The 13,232-nt window shown below is 36.8% G+C and overlaps 1 protein-coding gene across 4 annotated transcripts in view; it reads left to right on the top strand.

Annotated features, from left to right (window-relative positions):
- The window catches only part of LOC135219098 (bromodomain-containing protein 7-like), a 339,758-nt gene that overhangs the window by 286,301 nt on the left and 40,225 nt on the right, over positions 1–13,232 (top strand). For all 4 annotated transcript variants that reach the window (XM_064255538.1, XM_064255535.1, XM_064255536.1 and 1 more), the window contains 2 exons: positions 10,055–10,219; positions 10,400–10,512. In XM_064255538.1, the coding sequence (XP_064111608.1) occupies positions 10,055–10,219; positions 10,400–10,512 (278 nt within the window). The remainder of the gene's footprint in view (positions 1–10,054; positions 10,220–10,399; positions 10,513–13,232) is intronic.

Here is a 13,232-nt window from a genome sequence, read left to right as displayed (position 1 = left end):
AGGATGGGAGCCCTCCCTCCCCTCTTATATATGATAAGACAAATAAGTTGAGCTAGTTTGCTGTGTTGTTTACCTATTCCCGTGGTAGTGGGCGGGGGTACCAACCTACACCAAAACTAAAGAATTGCTAGAAGTCAGTGGCTGGTAAGCTCAAAGCTAGAGGACGAAGCCGTTTACAAGAGTCCAAACGAGCGAGTGAGTCGATGGCCAATGGGATAATGGCTGACGCGGAGTTGCCAGTAGAGACTACAAAGAGTCAAAGGAAAGCTACAGTGTCGTTGGCGAAATCGACATTTGGGGCGAAAAGTGCAGCAAAGGATAGAGCACAGATACCGGTTTCGCCTGTAAGACCGTTTAAAATATGGAGAAAAGATAATAAGGCTCCTATTAAAAGGTCGAAAAATAGTGAGTTGGCAACCTCGTCTGATACGTTGGTGGAAGGCGTTGTCCGCCTAGATGAAAGATCAAGGCCGAATTCTTTGACGGCTGTTGGAGACGATATTAATCGTCATGGAGAGGAAGTGAGCTCGGTTTTGAGAGAGCCTTCATCTTGGAGGTATAGGCGAGATTCTTGCTCTAGATCCGCGAGCAGAGGATTGAGGCGGTCTCGTTCTCCTGCTGACTGTTCGGGATCGAGCCATCGGCGGTTATCAGAGATCAAAGAGGCTGCGGCCGTAGGGGCAGACGGCCACGAAGCACCCGGACATTTGTCAGGGGATAAGAGTGAGATAGCATCTCCTGTGGCTGAGCACAGTACGTTAGAACCGGAGGAAGGAGAAAACCAAGAGTTTCTGGCTTTGTATGCGGAGGTGATTGATTTGATTTGTCAATTCAATAACCTTTCGGGGAGAACGGAAACACCTGCCAGTATGCTTCCTCTGGGGATTGACATGGCGTTTGGGGTGAAAAAGGATACCAAGGTGTCGTATAAATTGCCTTGTTCAAATCATGCAGAGTCTGTTTTACAACACGTAAACGCACGGATTGCGGGAAGGGATAATTCCTTAAGATCAAATAGATCGTTTAAGTTTATCCCTCCTCCAATGATGAAACAGAAAATATTATATGACACCGACGGTTCCTTTACTATCTAGACAAATTAACCCAAATGTGGTAAGGTTAAGGCCTGCATAACCTTAGATCAAGTGAAAATGGAATGTCCTTCGATGACTTGCCAAGAGGCTGCTACGTTAGAAGCAACAGCTTCTTCTGTCTTTCAGACTGCTTCTTGGCTGGATCTTTGGTCGACAGCAGTTGCGAAGATTGCATCCTCAGAAGTGACGAGGAAGGTAGTGGATGAATCAATGTTCGTTAGATTACTACAATCAGGTGCCAAAGCAATTGCGTACTTGACAAATTTAGTGCCAATGTTTGGGCAAATATCCTGTTAATGAGGAGGGATGCAGCTTTGGCTAGACTAAGCCGCACTGTTGATTTGGCTTCCCTGCCAGACCTTACCTTACCTTACCTTACATCTTGTTCGGGTTGCCCCAGGTCCCTCAGTGTGAGGCACCTCTAATGTCTACCAGAGAGTTGCTAGTACATCTTCCGGTATATTTTGCATCTTCCAATCTTGGATGGTCTGGGATGCAGTTTAGATATTTGTCGAGCTTATTCTTAAACACATCTACGCTCACTCCTGATATATTCCTCAGATGAGCTGGCAACGCATTGAATAGACGCTGCATTATCGATGCTGGTGCGTAGTGGATTAATGTCCTGTGTGCTTTCCTTATTTTTCCTGGTATAGTTTTGGGCACTATTAATCTACCTCTGCTTGCTCTTTCTGATATTTTTAGTTCCATGATATTTTCTGCTATTCCTTCTATCTGTTTCCATGCCTGAATTATCATGTAGCGTTCTCTTCTCCTTTCTAGACTATAATTTTAAGAATTGTAGTCTTTCCCAGTAGTCTAGGTCCTTAACTTCTTCTATTCTAGCTGTAAAGGACCTTTGTACACTCTCTATTTGTGCAATATCCTTTTGATAGTGTGGGTACCATATCATATTGCAATATTCAAGTGGACTACGAACATATGTTTTATAAAGCATAATCATGTGTTCAGCTTTTCTTGTTTTGAAGTGCCGTAACAACATTCCCATTTTTGCTTTACATTTTGCCAACAGAGTTGCTATTTGATCATTGCATAACATGTTCCTATTCATCATCACACCAAGGTCTTTAACTGCTTCCTTATTTGTGATGGTCTCATTATTAGGTCCCTTATATGCATATAGCTTTCTTTCTCTGTCTCCATAATTTATTGATTCAAATTTATCAGAGTTAAATACCATCCTATTTACCTCTGCCCAATCATATACTTTGTTAAGGTCTCTTTGTAGAGCGTTCCTATCTTCATCACAAGTAATTTCTCTACTTATTCTTGTGTCATCTGCGAAACTACTCACTACCGAATCCTTCACATTATTGTCTATGTCTTCAATCATAATAACAAACAGTATTGCAGCTAACACCGTACCTTGCGGCACACCGGATATTACCTTGACTTCATCCGATTTCTCGTCGTTTGCAATAACTATCTGTTTTCTGTTGTGTAAAAATTCTTTTAACCATCTTCCTACTTTATCCACGATATTGTGTTTTCTAATTTTCTTCGCTAATATATTATGGTCTACTTTATCAAAAGCTTTTGCAAAGTCTAAATAAACCACATCTGTTTCATTTCCGCTTTTCATATTTTTGAATATGTTCTCACGGTGGACTAACAGTTGGGTTTGTGTACTTTTTCCGGGTACGAAACCATGTTGTCCTTTATTAAACAAATTATTTTTTATTAAATGTTTCATAATATTTTTCTTCATTACCCTTTCATACACTTTCATAATATGTGATGTTAGACTCACAGGCCTATAATTACTTGCCTCTAGTCTTGATCCACTTTTGAAAGTAGGGGTAATATATGCTAATTTGTGCTCATCATAAATCTTGCCTGTATCTACACTTTGTCTTAATAATATTGCAAGTGGCTTTGCGATAGAATGAACTACTTTCTTTAACAAAATAGCAGGAATTCCATCAGGCCCTGCAGCAGCTCCATTTTTAATTTCATTAATAGCCTGCACAATATCAGCTTCATTAATATCTATGTCAGCTAAATATTCACTATTTTCATCCCTTACTTCTATATCATTATCTTCATTATCTATTCTAGGGGTGAATTCTCTCTTATATCGTTCTGCCAGTATGTTGCAAATTTCCTTTTTTTCATTCGTTAATCTCCCTTCAATTCTCAGAGGGCCTATTTCTATTCTTCTTTTATTCATCTTCTTCGCATATGCGTATAATAGTTTGGGGTTTTGCTTGATATTTAATAGGGTTTTTTCTTCCAAGTCCCGTTTTTCATTTTCTTTTGATTGTATAATCTTTTGTTCTGCATTTTCTATCTTACTTTTTAGTTCTATAACTTTCCATGCATTTTTTTCTTTTGCAAGACCTTTTTTCCACTTTCTGGAAAAAAGGTCTTGCAAATGGGAATATCTTAGAGTCGCAATTGCTGTTGCCAGAGGCCATACTAGAGGAGGCTATAGATAGAAGAAGGATGGGCACTAACGATAGATTGGTACAGCAGGCAGTTAGGAAAACATCTAACAGTCAGGCTAATCCTATGGAGGTAAGGCAGCAGCAAATACCTCGGAAGAAGCCAGTGAGGCATAGCATCCCTAATAGAGTAACAAGACCCTCTTCCCCAAAGAAGTTAACTCATCGGCCCTTTCACAATAGAAATAACAGAGGAAGGGGGATTAGGGGAAGAGTAAGGGGCTCAAGACGATAGGATAGGTGCCTCTCATCACTCAGCCACACCAGTGGGGGTTTGCCTGGCAAATCACTGGAAGGTGTGGCAGGAACTGGGAGCAGAGCAGTGGGTGGTGGATGTTCTCCGGGTCTGGTATTTGATTCCGTTCAAAGTATCTCCACCCCTGACAGAACAGCCATTACCTCACCTCGCTTATGCTCATGCTCAAGAATCTCAGAAGGCTTTTATTCTGCAAGAGGAAGTGAAGATGATGATGGAAAAAGGGGCTGTGGAACAAGTATCCATTCCGTCAAAGGGGTTTTACAGCAGGATTTTCTTTGTACCCAAAGCCAACGGGGACTGAAGGACAGTAATAGACCTGTCAACTTTGAATCTGTTTATAAGAAAAACCAGATTCATAATGGAAACACCAAAGACGGTTCTACAAGCAGTCATGGTCAAGGACTTTATGCTGATAATCGGCTTGAAAGACGCATACTTTCAGATCCCAGTCCATCAGTTTTCCAGGAAATTTCTCTTGCTTCAGTCTTGCAGAGAAAGTTTTTGAGTTCAAAGTTCTGTGCTTCGGATTGACAATATCTCATCTCGGAATGACAACATCTCCTCAAGTTTTTACAAGAGTGTTCACTCTCGTGTCGACATGGGCACATGCTCAGGGGATCAGGCTAATAAGATATCTAGATGATTGGCTGGTGATAGCAAAGTCCAGAGAGAAATTACTCAAAGACAGGGTGACCCTTCTATGGTTTTGTCACAGCTTAGGCATTGTGATAAATCAGGAGAAGTCGCAGTTGGATCCAAGTCAACGGCTGGTGTATCTGGGAATGGTTATAGACACAATAAAAGCCAAAGTATTCCTAACAGACCAGAGAGTAGAGAAATGCAAACAAGTGGTGAATGCCTTTCTGGAAAAACAAACAGCCAGCAAAACAGTGGCAGGTAATACCGGGAGTTCTAACTTCCTTGGAGAAGCTAGTACCACAAGGGAGGCTACACCTTCAATCTCTACAATGGAGGATGAAGGAGTTCTGGTCACCAATAGTAGATCACCCGTACGAGCAGATTCCCTTGTCGGCAGAAGTGAGGAAAGACTTGGTGTGGTGGGTGAAGGACAGCAATCTGACAGTGGGTGTTCCCCTTCAGCAACCCTCCCCGGATCTCCTGCTGTTCTCAGATGCGTCACTAGAAGGTTGGGGAGCGCATATGGAGGAGCTGATGGTTTCAGCAAAATGGAGCGGCGAGGACAGAAAACTCCATATGAACGTGCTGGAGTTAAAAGCAGCATTTCTAGCACTACAGGAATTCTGGGAGAGGGTGCTGGGGCAATCAGTGGTTTTGATGTCAGACAACACCACAGTAGTAGCTTACATAAACAAACAAGGAGCTCTAGTGTCTCGACAGTTAAATGTGATGACAGTTCAGCTTCATCAGTGGGCTGTAGAGAACGTAGTAGACATCAGAGTCAGATATATTCCGGGAAAAATAAACATAGTGGCCGACAAGTTGAGCAGCAGGGATCAGATCCTGGGAATGGAGTGGTCCTTGCACCAAGTAGTGGACAGAATGCTCATGTTGTGGGAAAGGCCGATCATAGAGCTATTCGCAACCAGGTACAACAAAAAGTTGGAAGTGTATTGTTCGGTAGTCCCGGACGTAGAGGCAGTAGCAGATGCGCTACAACACCCATGGGACAATCTGGACGTCTACGCATTTCCTCCATTTTGTCTAATCCGTCAGGTTCTGAACAGGGCAGTGCAGTCTCAGAACCTCAGAATGACTCTGGTAGCTCCGTTATGGCCAAAGGCAGAATGGTTTCCGGACCTCTTGGAGCTCCTGATAGACGTGCCGAGAGTTACCCCCATGGAACAACCTGCTATGTCAGCCACATGTGAAGAGGTACCACCGGTCGGTGAAGTCCCTATCACTTCGCGGGTGGAGACTGTTGATTATCTCTTGCAAGCAAGAGGGTTTTCGCAAAAAGCAGCAGCGCAGATGGCAGGAAATATCAGAAGGTCATCGGTAGCAGTATACTAAGGAAAATGTCATCATCAGTTTGCAGTCGTATATTTGAGCACGGTCTGGGAATGACGCATCACAACGACATAATGTGTGGGATTTTTTATGCCACTATATTAAAGTTAAAAGTATTGTTAAATTCTTGTTTTCATGAAGAAATAATTGTATAACAGAAATTATTGAGTAATTACTGCCTTCACGATCATACCAATGTCCAAACGTAGCACAACAGATGTTTATAAATGGAATTAGTGGGCTGTCATTGGCTAACAGTCTCCATGGCAACCAGCCAGCCAATCGGATTTTATCTGTACTCTGTCTGAGTAGAACATTTTGTATAAGAAGCGGACGATGATGTGTGTGTTTATGTGTGTTCTAATACAGTACTTATTTTTAGATGTGTTTTGAATACAGTACATATTTTTAATAGTGTATCTATTGTACTGATTACTTGAAGAGTAGAGTGAATTGTTTCTCATTACTTTTAGTGCAAAATTGATGGTTCAGATTTTTTTTTTTTTTATCTATTTATTATTATTATTTTTATCTCTCGAGGAATGTTAATCTATTCCTCTTTACCTGCTGGGCACATTCTCTATGCTCCACACAACTGGTGACTTTTTTTTTTTTGTATACCTGTACTACACATTTTTTTAAACATTATGAATGTGCAAACTGGATGCTAATACATTGGTTCAAGAGAATCCAATTAGCAGGAACTTTTGTGAAGAGAGAAAGAATTTATCTCTTTAATCTCTTGAGGAATGTTAATCCATTTCTCTTTACCAGCTGGTCACACCCTACTCCACTCGACTGACAACAACAAAATTTATATGTTTGTTTTTTCTCTTCCAGAGATATATTACCTGTCCTACACATATTTAAACATTATGAACACACACAAACAGTGTGCATATGTGTTATTACCAATTGGTTAACAAGACTTAGATTAACATTATACTATCTTTTCCTGAGAGAGAGGGAGAGATTATATAGGACTGTTGAGGCTTGGTAGATGTTTATTATCTTTGGTTTTTTTTTTTTTTTTTTTTAGGTAATCTTGGAAATTTCTATTGTCAGTTCTTGGGATTTTAAAAAGATAATTTGAGTATTAGCACACACCTAAATGACTCAGGTCAGCCATTAGCATGCCGAACCACTAACCCTATGAATTGACGCTCTCAAAATAGGAACTCGTGTGATACATGATAAAATCATTTTTCCTGGGTGAAAATTTGGGGGTCGCATTGTACATGAGATCACGTTAAATGAGTATATACTGTAAGTGTGCATAAAATGTAATTTGTATTTTAAATCCAGATTGATATTTTACTTCAGAATTCTCTAAGCTCTTAACCCTCTTACACCGATTGGACGCATTAAACGTCGAGTCAAAATGTCTCCCGTATGCCGATTGGACGTATCATACGTCGGCTCAAAAAAGTTTTTTTAAAAATTCGCGGAAAAATACTTATAGGCCTACCAGCCAAAAACTTTTGTATCACGCGCCTTGGGGGATGCTGGGAGCTCACGGATCAAGGCGTTGTTTTGTTTACAATCGCTACGCAGGCGCGCAAGCGCGAATTTCTTTCTTATCGCACTAAAAAGTATCGGTGACACATCTCTGAAATTATTTCGTCACTTTGACATAATTTTTGCACCATTTTAAATTATCCTTTACATGAAGTATTATATATGAAAATGTGCGCAATTTCATGTAAAATACAACAAAAAAATACTCATGATTGTAGCTTTTATCAGTTTTGAAATATTTTCATATAAATAACGATAAGTGCAAAAATTTCAACCTTCGGTCAATTTTGACTCTACAGAAATGGTCGAGAAACGCAATTGTAAGCTGAAATTCTTATATTATAGTAATATTCAATCATTTGCCTTCATTTTGCAACAAATTGGACGTCTCTACACAATATTTCAATTTATGGTGAATTTATGAAAAAACTTTTCCCTTACGTTCGTGCGATAACTCTTCCGATAAATTTTTTCGTGCGATTGTCCTAATGTTTGCACCCTTTTAAATTTGCCGTTACATAAAGTTTTATATATGGAAATGTGCGCAATTTCATGCACAATACAACAAAAAACAACCCATGGTTGTAGCTTTTATCAGTTTCGAAATATTTTCATATAAATAAGGTTAAGTGCAAAAATTTCAACTTTTGGTCAACTTTGACTCTACCGAAATGGTCGAAATACGCAATTGTAAGCTAAAACTCTTATATTCTAGTAATATTCAATCATTTACCTTCATTTCGATTTATGGTGAATTTATGGAAAAAAAAAAAAAAAAAAAAAAAAAAAAAAAAATTCCTTACGTTCGCGCGGTAACTCTTCCGAAAAAATAGAATTTTTTTGTGCGATTGTCGAAATGTTTGCACCATTTAAAATTAGCTGTTAGATAAAGTTTTATATACGAAAATGTGCGCAATTTCATGTAGAATACAACTAAAAATGATTGAAGGTTGTAGCTTTTCTCTTTTTTCGAAATATTTGCATATAAATCACGATAAATAGAAAAAAAAAAACCACGTTCGGTCAAATTTGACTCTACCGAAATAGTTGAAAAACGCAATTGTAAGCTAAAACTCTTACGGCCTAGTAATATTCCGTCATTTTTCTTCATTTTGAAACAAATTTGAAGTCTCTAAAACAATATTGAGATTTATGGTGAATTTTTGAAAAATATATTTACCTTCACTCTGCGCGCCGATTCGCCGCCGCAAGTCTCCGAAATACGTACATCGCATTATCCTAATATTTGCTCCTTTTCATATTAGCCTTTTTATAGAGTTTCATATATCAAAATGTGCGCAAATTCATGAAAAATACAATAAAAAATAATTGAAGGTTGTAGCTTTTTCCATCTCCGAAATATGTGCATATAAAAAAATATATATATAAAAATTTCAACATTCGGTCAAATTTAACTCGTCCGAAATGGTCGAAATCTGCAATTCTAATCTAAAACTCTTACAGTATCGTAATATTCAATCATTTGTCTTAATTTTGAAACAAATTGGAAGTCTCAAGAACAATATTTAGAATTACGGTGAATTTTTTAAAATAACATTTTTTTACGTCCGCGCGTTACAAATTCGTACATCATTTTGTGATTATGTTTTTCCGGTGTTGTGTTTATTGTTTTACTATGTATTATATATCAAAAGGATTGCAATTTAGTGTACAATACAACGAAAAAAAAAGTAACTCGTTAGCTTTGACCGTTTTTTGCACAGCGTGATTTGAATACAATTATCTATGAATTTTTTTTTTTCGCTACCATATATCGCATTATTTACATATGATAATGATATTATTTTTCATTTCTGATGATTGCATACTAAACTTCAGGCAATGAAAAAAAATGAGCCAAAAATGAACTCTTAATCTTCAAAACTAAGCCCGCTGTGATTTTTTGAAACAATTATTTTTTCCGCTTCCGCGCTCACTCCAAACCGGCGCCGGCATACAGGAGAGGTTTTGATTTTTAGGGCTTCGGCGTAAGAGGGTTAAGTGTCTTTTTAAAGAGAATTTATTAGTGTATGGTACCAACCAAAAACCTTGTATTGGAAAGGCCTGATGGTAATCCATTTAAAGGGATACAGTGGTCCCCCCGTATTCGCGGGGGATGCGTACCAGACCCCCCAGCGAATAGTTAGAATCCGCGAATGTTTGGAACCCCTATAAAAACACTAAAAACAGCCTGTTTTGTTAGTTAAAACTTAAGAAAAACCACTAAAAATTTTCATACTTGGTTTTTTTAATAGTATTATCACAAAAAGTGCATTTTATGATGAAATTGATAACAAAAACCAGGAATTTGTGGATATTTCTCATAGAAAAATACCGCGAATGCACAAATTTTCCGCGAATAATGCAGGGAAACGTTCCCGAGAGAAATCCGCGAATGTGTGAGTCCGCGAATCCGGAGAACACGAATACGGGGGGTCCACTGTATTTTCTTTTAAGACACTCCAAACAGCAAAGCTGTTAGTGTGGGATTGTTGTACTGTATATATTTCTTGTAATCAGTATAACTTTTTGGTATTTGTTCATACTTTGTTGTAAATTTTGGTCTTTCAGGTGTCAGCATTTCAGGTGTGGATCTATCACTTCTTCCAAAGTTTGGTCATTTTCTCTTTCCTTTTTCTTTTTCTATAAGGATTAAGCATTTTGTATGTTGCTCATTCTTTATTAATTTTCAAAAGGAAACTAATAAGTTATTTTTCTCTTGTGTACAGTATCTGTGATTTCTCCCAAGACTGTGATATGGCCATGCATTTGGTTGATCAGCTCTTGAATCTTTTGACACATCAGCAACATTCACGAACGAAGAGTGTTATTGAAGAGAGACGGAAGATGCAGGAAGAAGAAGAGCGAATTAATTCCCTTTTGTACCCACCCATGTATGTATATGTAATTATTTGAAAGAGAGGTTTAATTTTTTTTTAACAGGAATGGATCATATCTTGGATAAAAAAGAATTGTTTACTTGGGAATACAGTAGCTAACACATTTAATTATGTAATAATTCAAGGGTTAACTTTAAATTTGATGCATTTTATATTTTGTCTTTTACTTTTCAGTGATACAAGTGCTACAGCCAATGTAAATGAACAAAAGAAGAGTCAGATTAACTTCTGCACCCTTAAGTCATTGTCAGATATTGGAATTGATACAGGATTTTTGAATTACTTTGGTAGGTCCAGATTTTGTTTAGTAATTTTGGATAATATCATTATAAAGTTGTGTAAAGGTATTTGATTTTAAAACCTCCAAGGTAAACTTGAAGCCACTTAACCCTCTTACGCCGAAGGGGTATAATAAAAATCGTCTCCCGTATGCCGAGGGGGTCTTGGAGTGAGTGCCGAAGCGAAAAAATATATATTTTTTTAAATCACAGCGCGCTTAGTTTTCAAGATTAAGTGTTCATTTATGGCTCCTTTTTTTTTTCATTGCCTGAAGTTTAGTATGCAACCATCAGAAATGAAAAAAATATCATTATCATATATAAATAATGCGATATATGATAGCGCGAAAACAAAATTTCATATATAATGGTATTCAAATCGCGCTGTGAGCAAACCGGTTAAAGCTAGCAAATTAATTTTTTTCGTTGTATTGTACACTAAATTGTGATCATTTTTGTATATAATACATTGTAAAATGATCAAAGTAACACAGAGAAAATATTATCACAAAATGATGCATGAATTCGTAATGTGCGGACGTAAGAAATATTTTTTAAAAAATTCACCATAAATCTAAATATTGTTCTAGAGACTTCCAATTTATTTCAAAATAAAGATAAATGATTGAATATTACTATACTGTAAGAGTTTTAGCTTACAATTAGAGTTTTTGACCATTTCCGACGAGTTAAAGTTGACCGAATGTCGAATTTTTAAATATTTTTTTTTATATGCAAATATTTCAAAAATGAGAAAAGCTACAACCCTCAATTATTTTTTGTTGTACATATTTTACATGAAATTGCACATATTTTCATATATAAAACTCTATGAAACGCCTAATAGGAAACGGAGCACAATATTACGAGAATGCGACGTACGCATTTCGGAGATTTGCGGCGGAGAATGCGCGCGCGAAGGGAAGGAAAGTTTTTTTTTTTAAATTCACCATAAATCTAAATATTGTGCTAGAGAATTCGAATTTGTTTCAAAATGAAGATAAATGACTGAATATTACTAGACTGTAAGATTTTTAGCTTACAATTGCGTTTTTCGACTATTTCGGTAGAGTCAAAGTTGACCGAACGTGGTTTTTTTTCTATTTGTCGTGATTTATATGCAAATATTTCGAAAAAAAGAGAAAAGCTACAACCTTCAATCATTTCTTTTGTTGTATTCTACATAAAATTGCACACATTTTCATATATAGAACTTTATGCAATGGCTAATTTAAAATAGTGCAAACATTACGACGATCGCACAAAAAAATTTTGATTTTTTTCGGAAGAGTTACCGCGCGGACGTAAGGAAAATGTTTTTTTTTTTTTTTTTTTTTTTTCATAAATTCACCATAAATCGAAATATTGTGCTAGAGACTTCCAATTTGTTGCAAAATGAAGGTAAATGATTGAATATTACTAGAATATAAGAGTTTTAGCTTACAATTGTGTTTTTCGACCATTTCGGTAGAGTCAAATTTGACCGAAGGTTGAAATTTTTGCACTTATCATTATTTATATGAAAGTATTTCAAAACTGATAAAAGCTACAAACATGGGTTGTTTTTAGTTGTATTATGCATGAAATTGCGCACATTTCCATATTAAAAACTTTATGTAACAGCTAATTTAAAATGGTGCAAACATTACGACAATCGCACGAAAAAATTTATCGGAAGAGTTACCGCGTGGACGTAAGGAAAAAGTTTTTTTCATAAATCCACCATAAATCGAAATATTGTGCTAGAGACTTCCAATTTGTTGCAAAATGAAGGTAAATGATTGAATATTACTAGAATATAAGATTTTTAGCTTACAATTGCGTTTTTCGACCATTTCGGTAGAGTCAAAGTTGACCGAAGGTTGAAATTTTGGCACTTTTCGTTATTTATATAAAAATATTTCAAAAGTAATAAAAGCTGCAATCATGAGTAACTGTTTGTTGTATTCTACATGAAATTGCGCACACTTTCATATATAATACTCCATGTAATGGCTAATTTAAAATGGTGCTAAAATTATGTCAAAGTGACGAAATAATTTTTGAGATGTGTCACTGATACTTCTTAGTGCGATAAGAAAGAAATTCGTGCTTGCGTGCCTGCATAACGATTGTAAACAAAACAACGCCTTGATCCGTGAGCTCCCAGCATCCCCCAAGGCGTGTGATTCAAAAGTTTTCAGCTGGTAGGCCTATAAGTATTTTTCCGCGAATTTTTAAAAAACTTTTTTTATCGATGTTTAATACGTCCAATCGGCACCCGACAGACAATTTATGTCGACGTTTAATACGTCCAATCGGCGTTAGAGGGTTAAAACAATGTATATTTATATACCCAATATTTCCTAACACATATATTTACCTATTTGACCATTTATTTTGAAAATTAAACATTTAAATATCATCAAAATTTGTGAAACATTAGTTACTACTATGTATTAATGTACTATAATATAATGATACAAATGTACAGTACAGTGAATGTATTTTCTATTGTGATTTTAACTGCTGATGGTGTTGAAATTGGCAAGTTACAGCACCTTTGATAAGGTAAAGTTAAGTTGTTCACACGTGGAATAAACCTTCGGTCTTAACAATAGGATAAATCTTCTGGCACCAGCTGGAAACTGATTAAAAACAATCAAAGATTGTAAATGCAAGAAATCTGTGGGATCTGGCATCCATTGCATAGTTGAGGTGGAAGCGAGTCCAGAGACTCCGCTTGAATC

Source organism: Macrobrachium nipponense, chromosome 1 (genome assembly GCF_015104395.2).
Source record: "Macrobrachium nipponense isolate FS-2020 chromosome 1, ASM1510439v2, whole genome shotgun sequence".
Classification (NCBI taxonomy): domain Eukaryota; kingdom Metazoa; phylum Arthropoda; class Malacostraca; order Decapoda; family Palaemonidae; genus Macrobrachium; species Macrobrachium nipponense.
The sequence above is the reverse complement of the archived record's forward strand: the minus strand, read 5'-3'. Positions and strand labels throughout refer to the sequence as shown.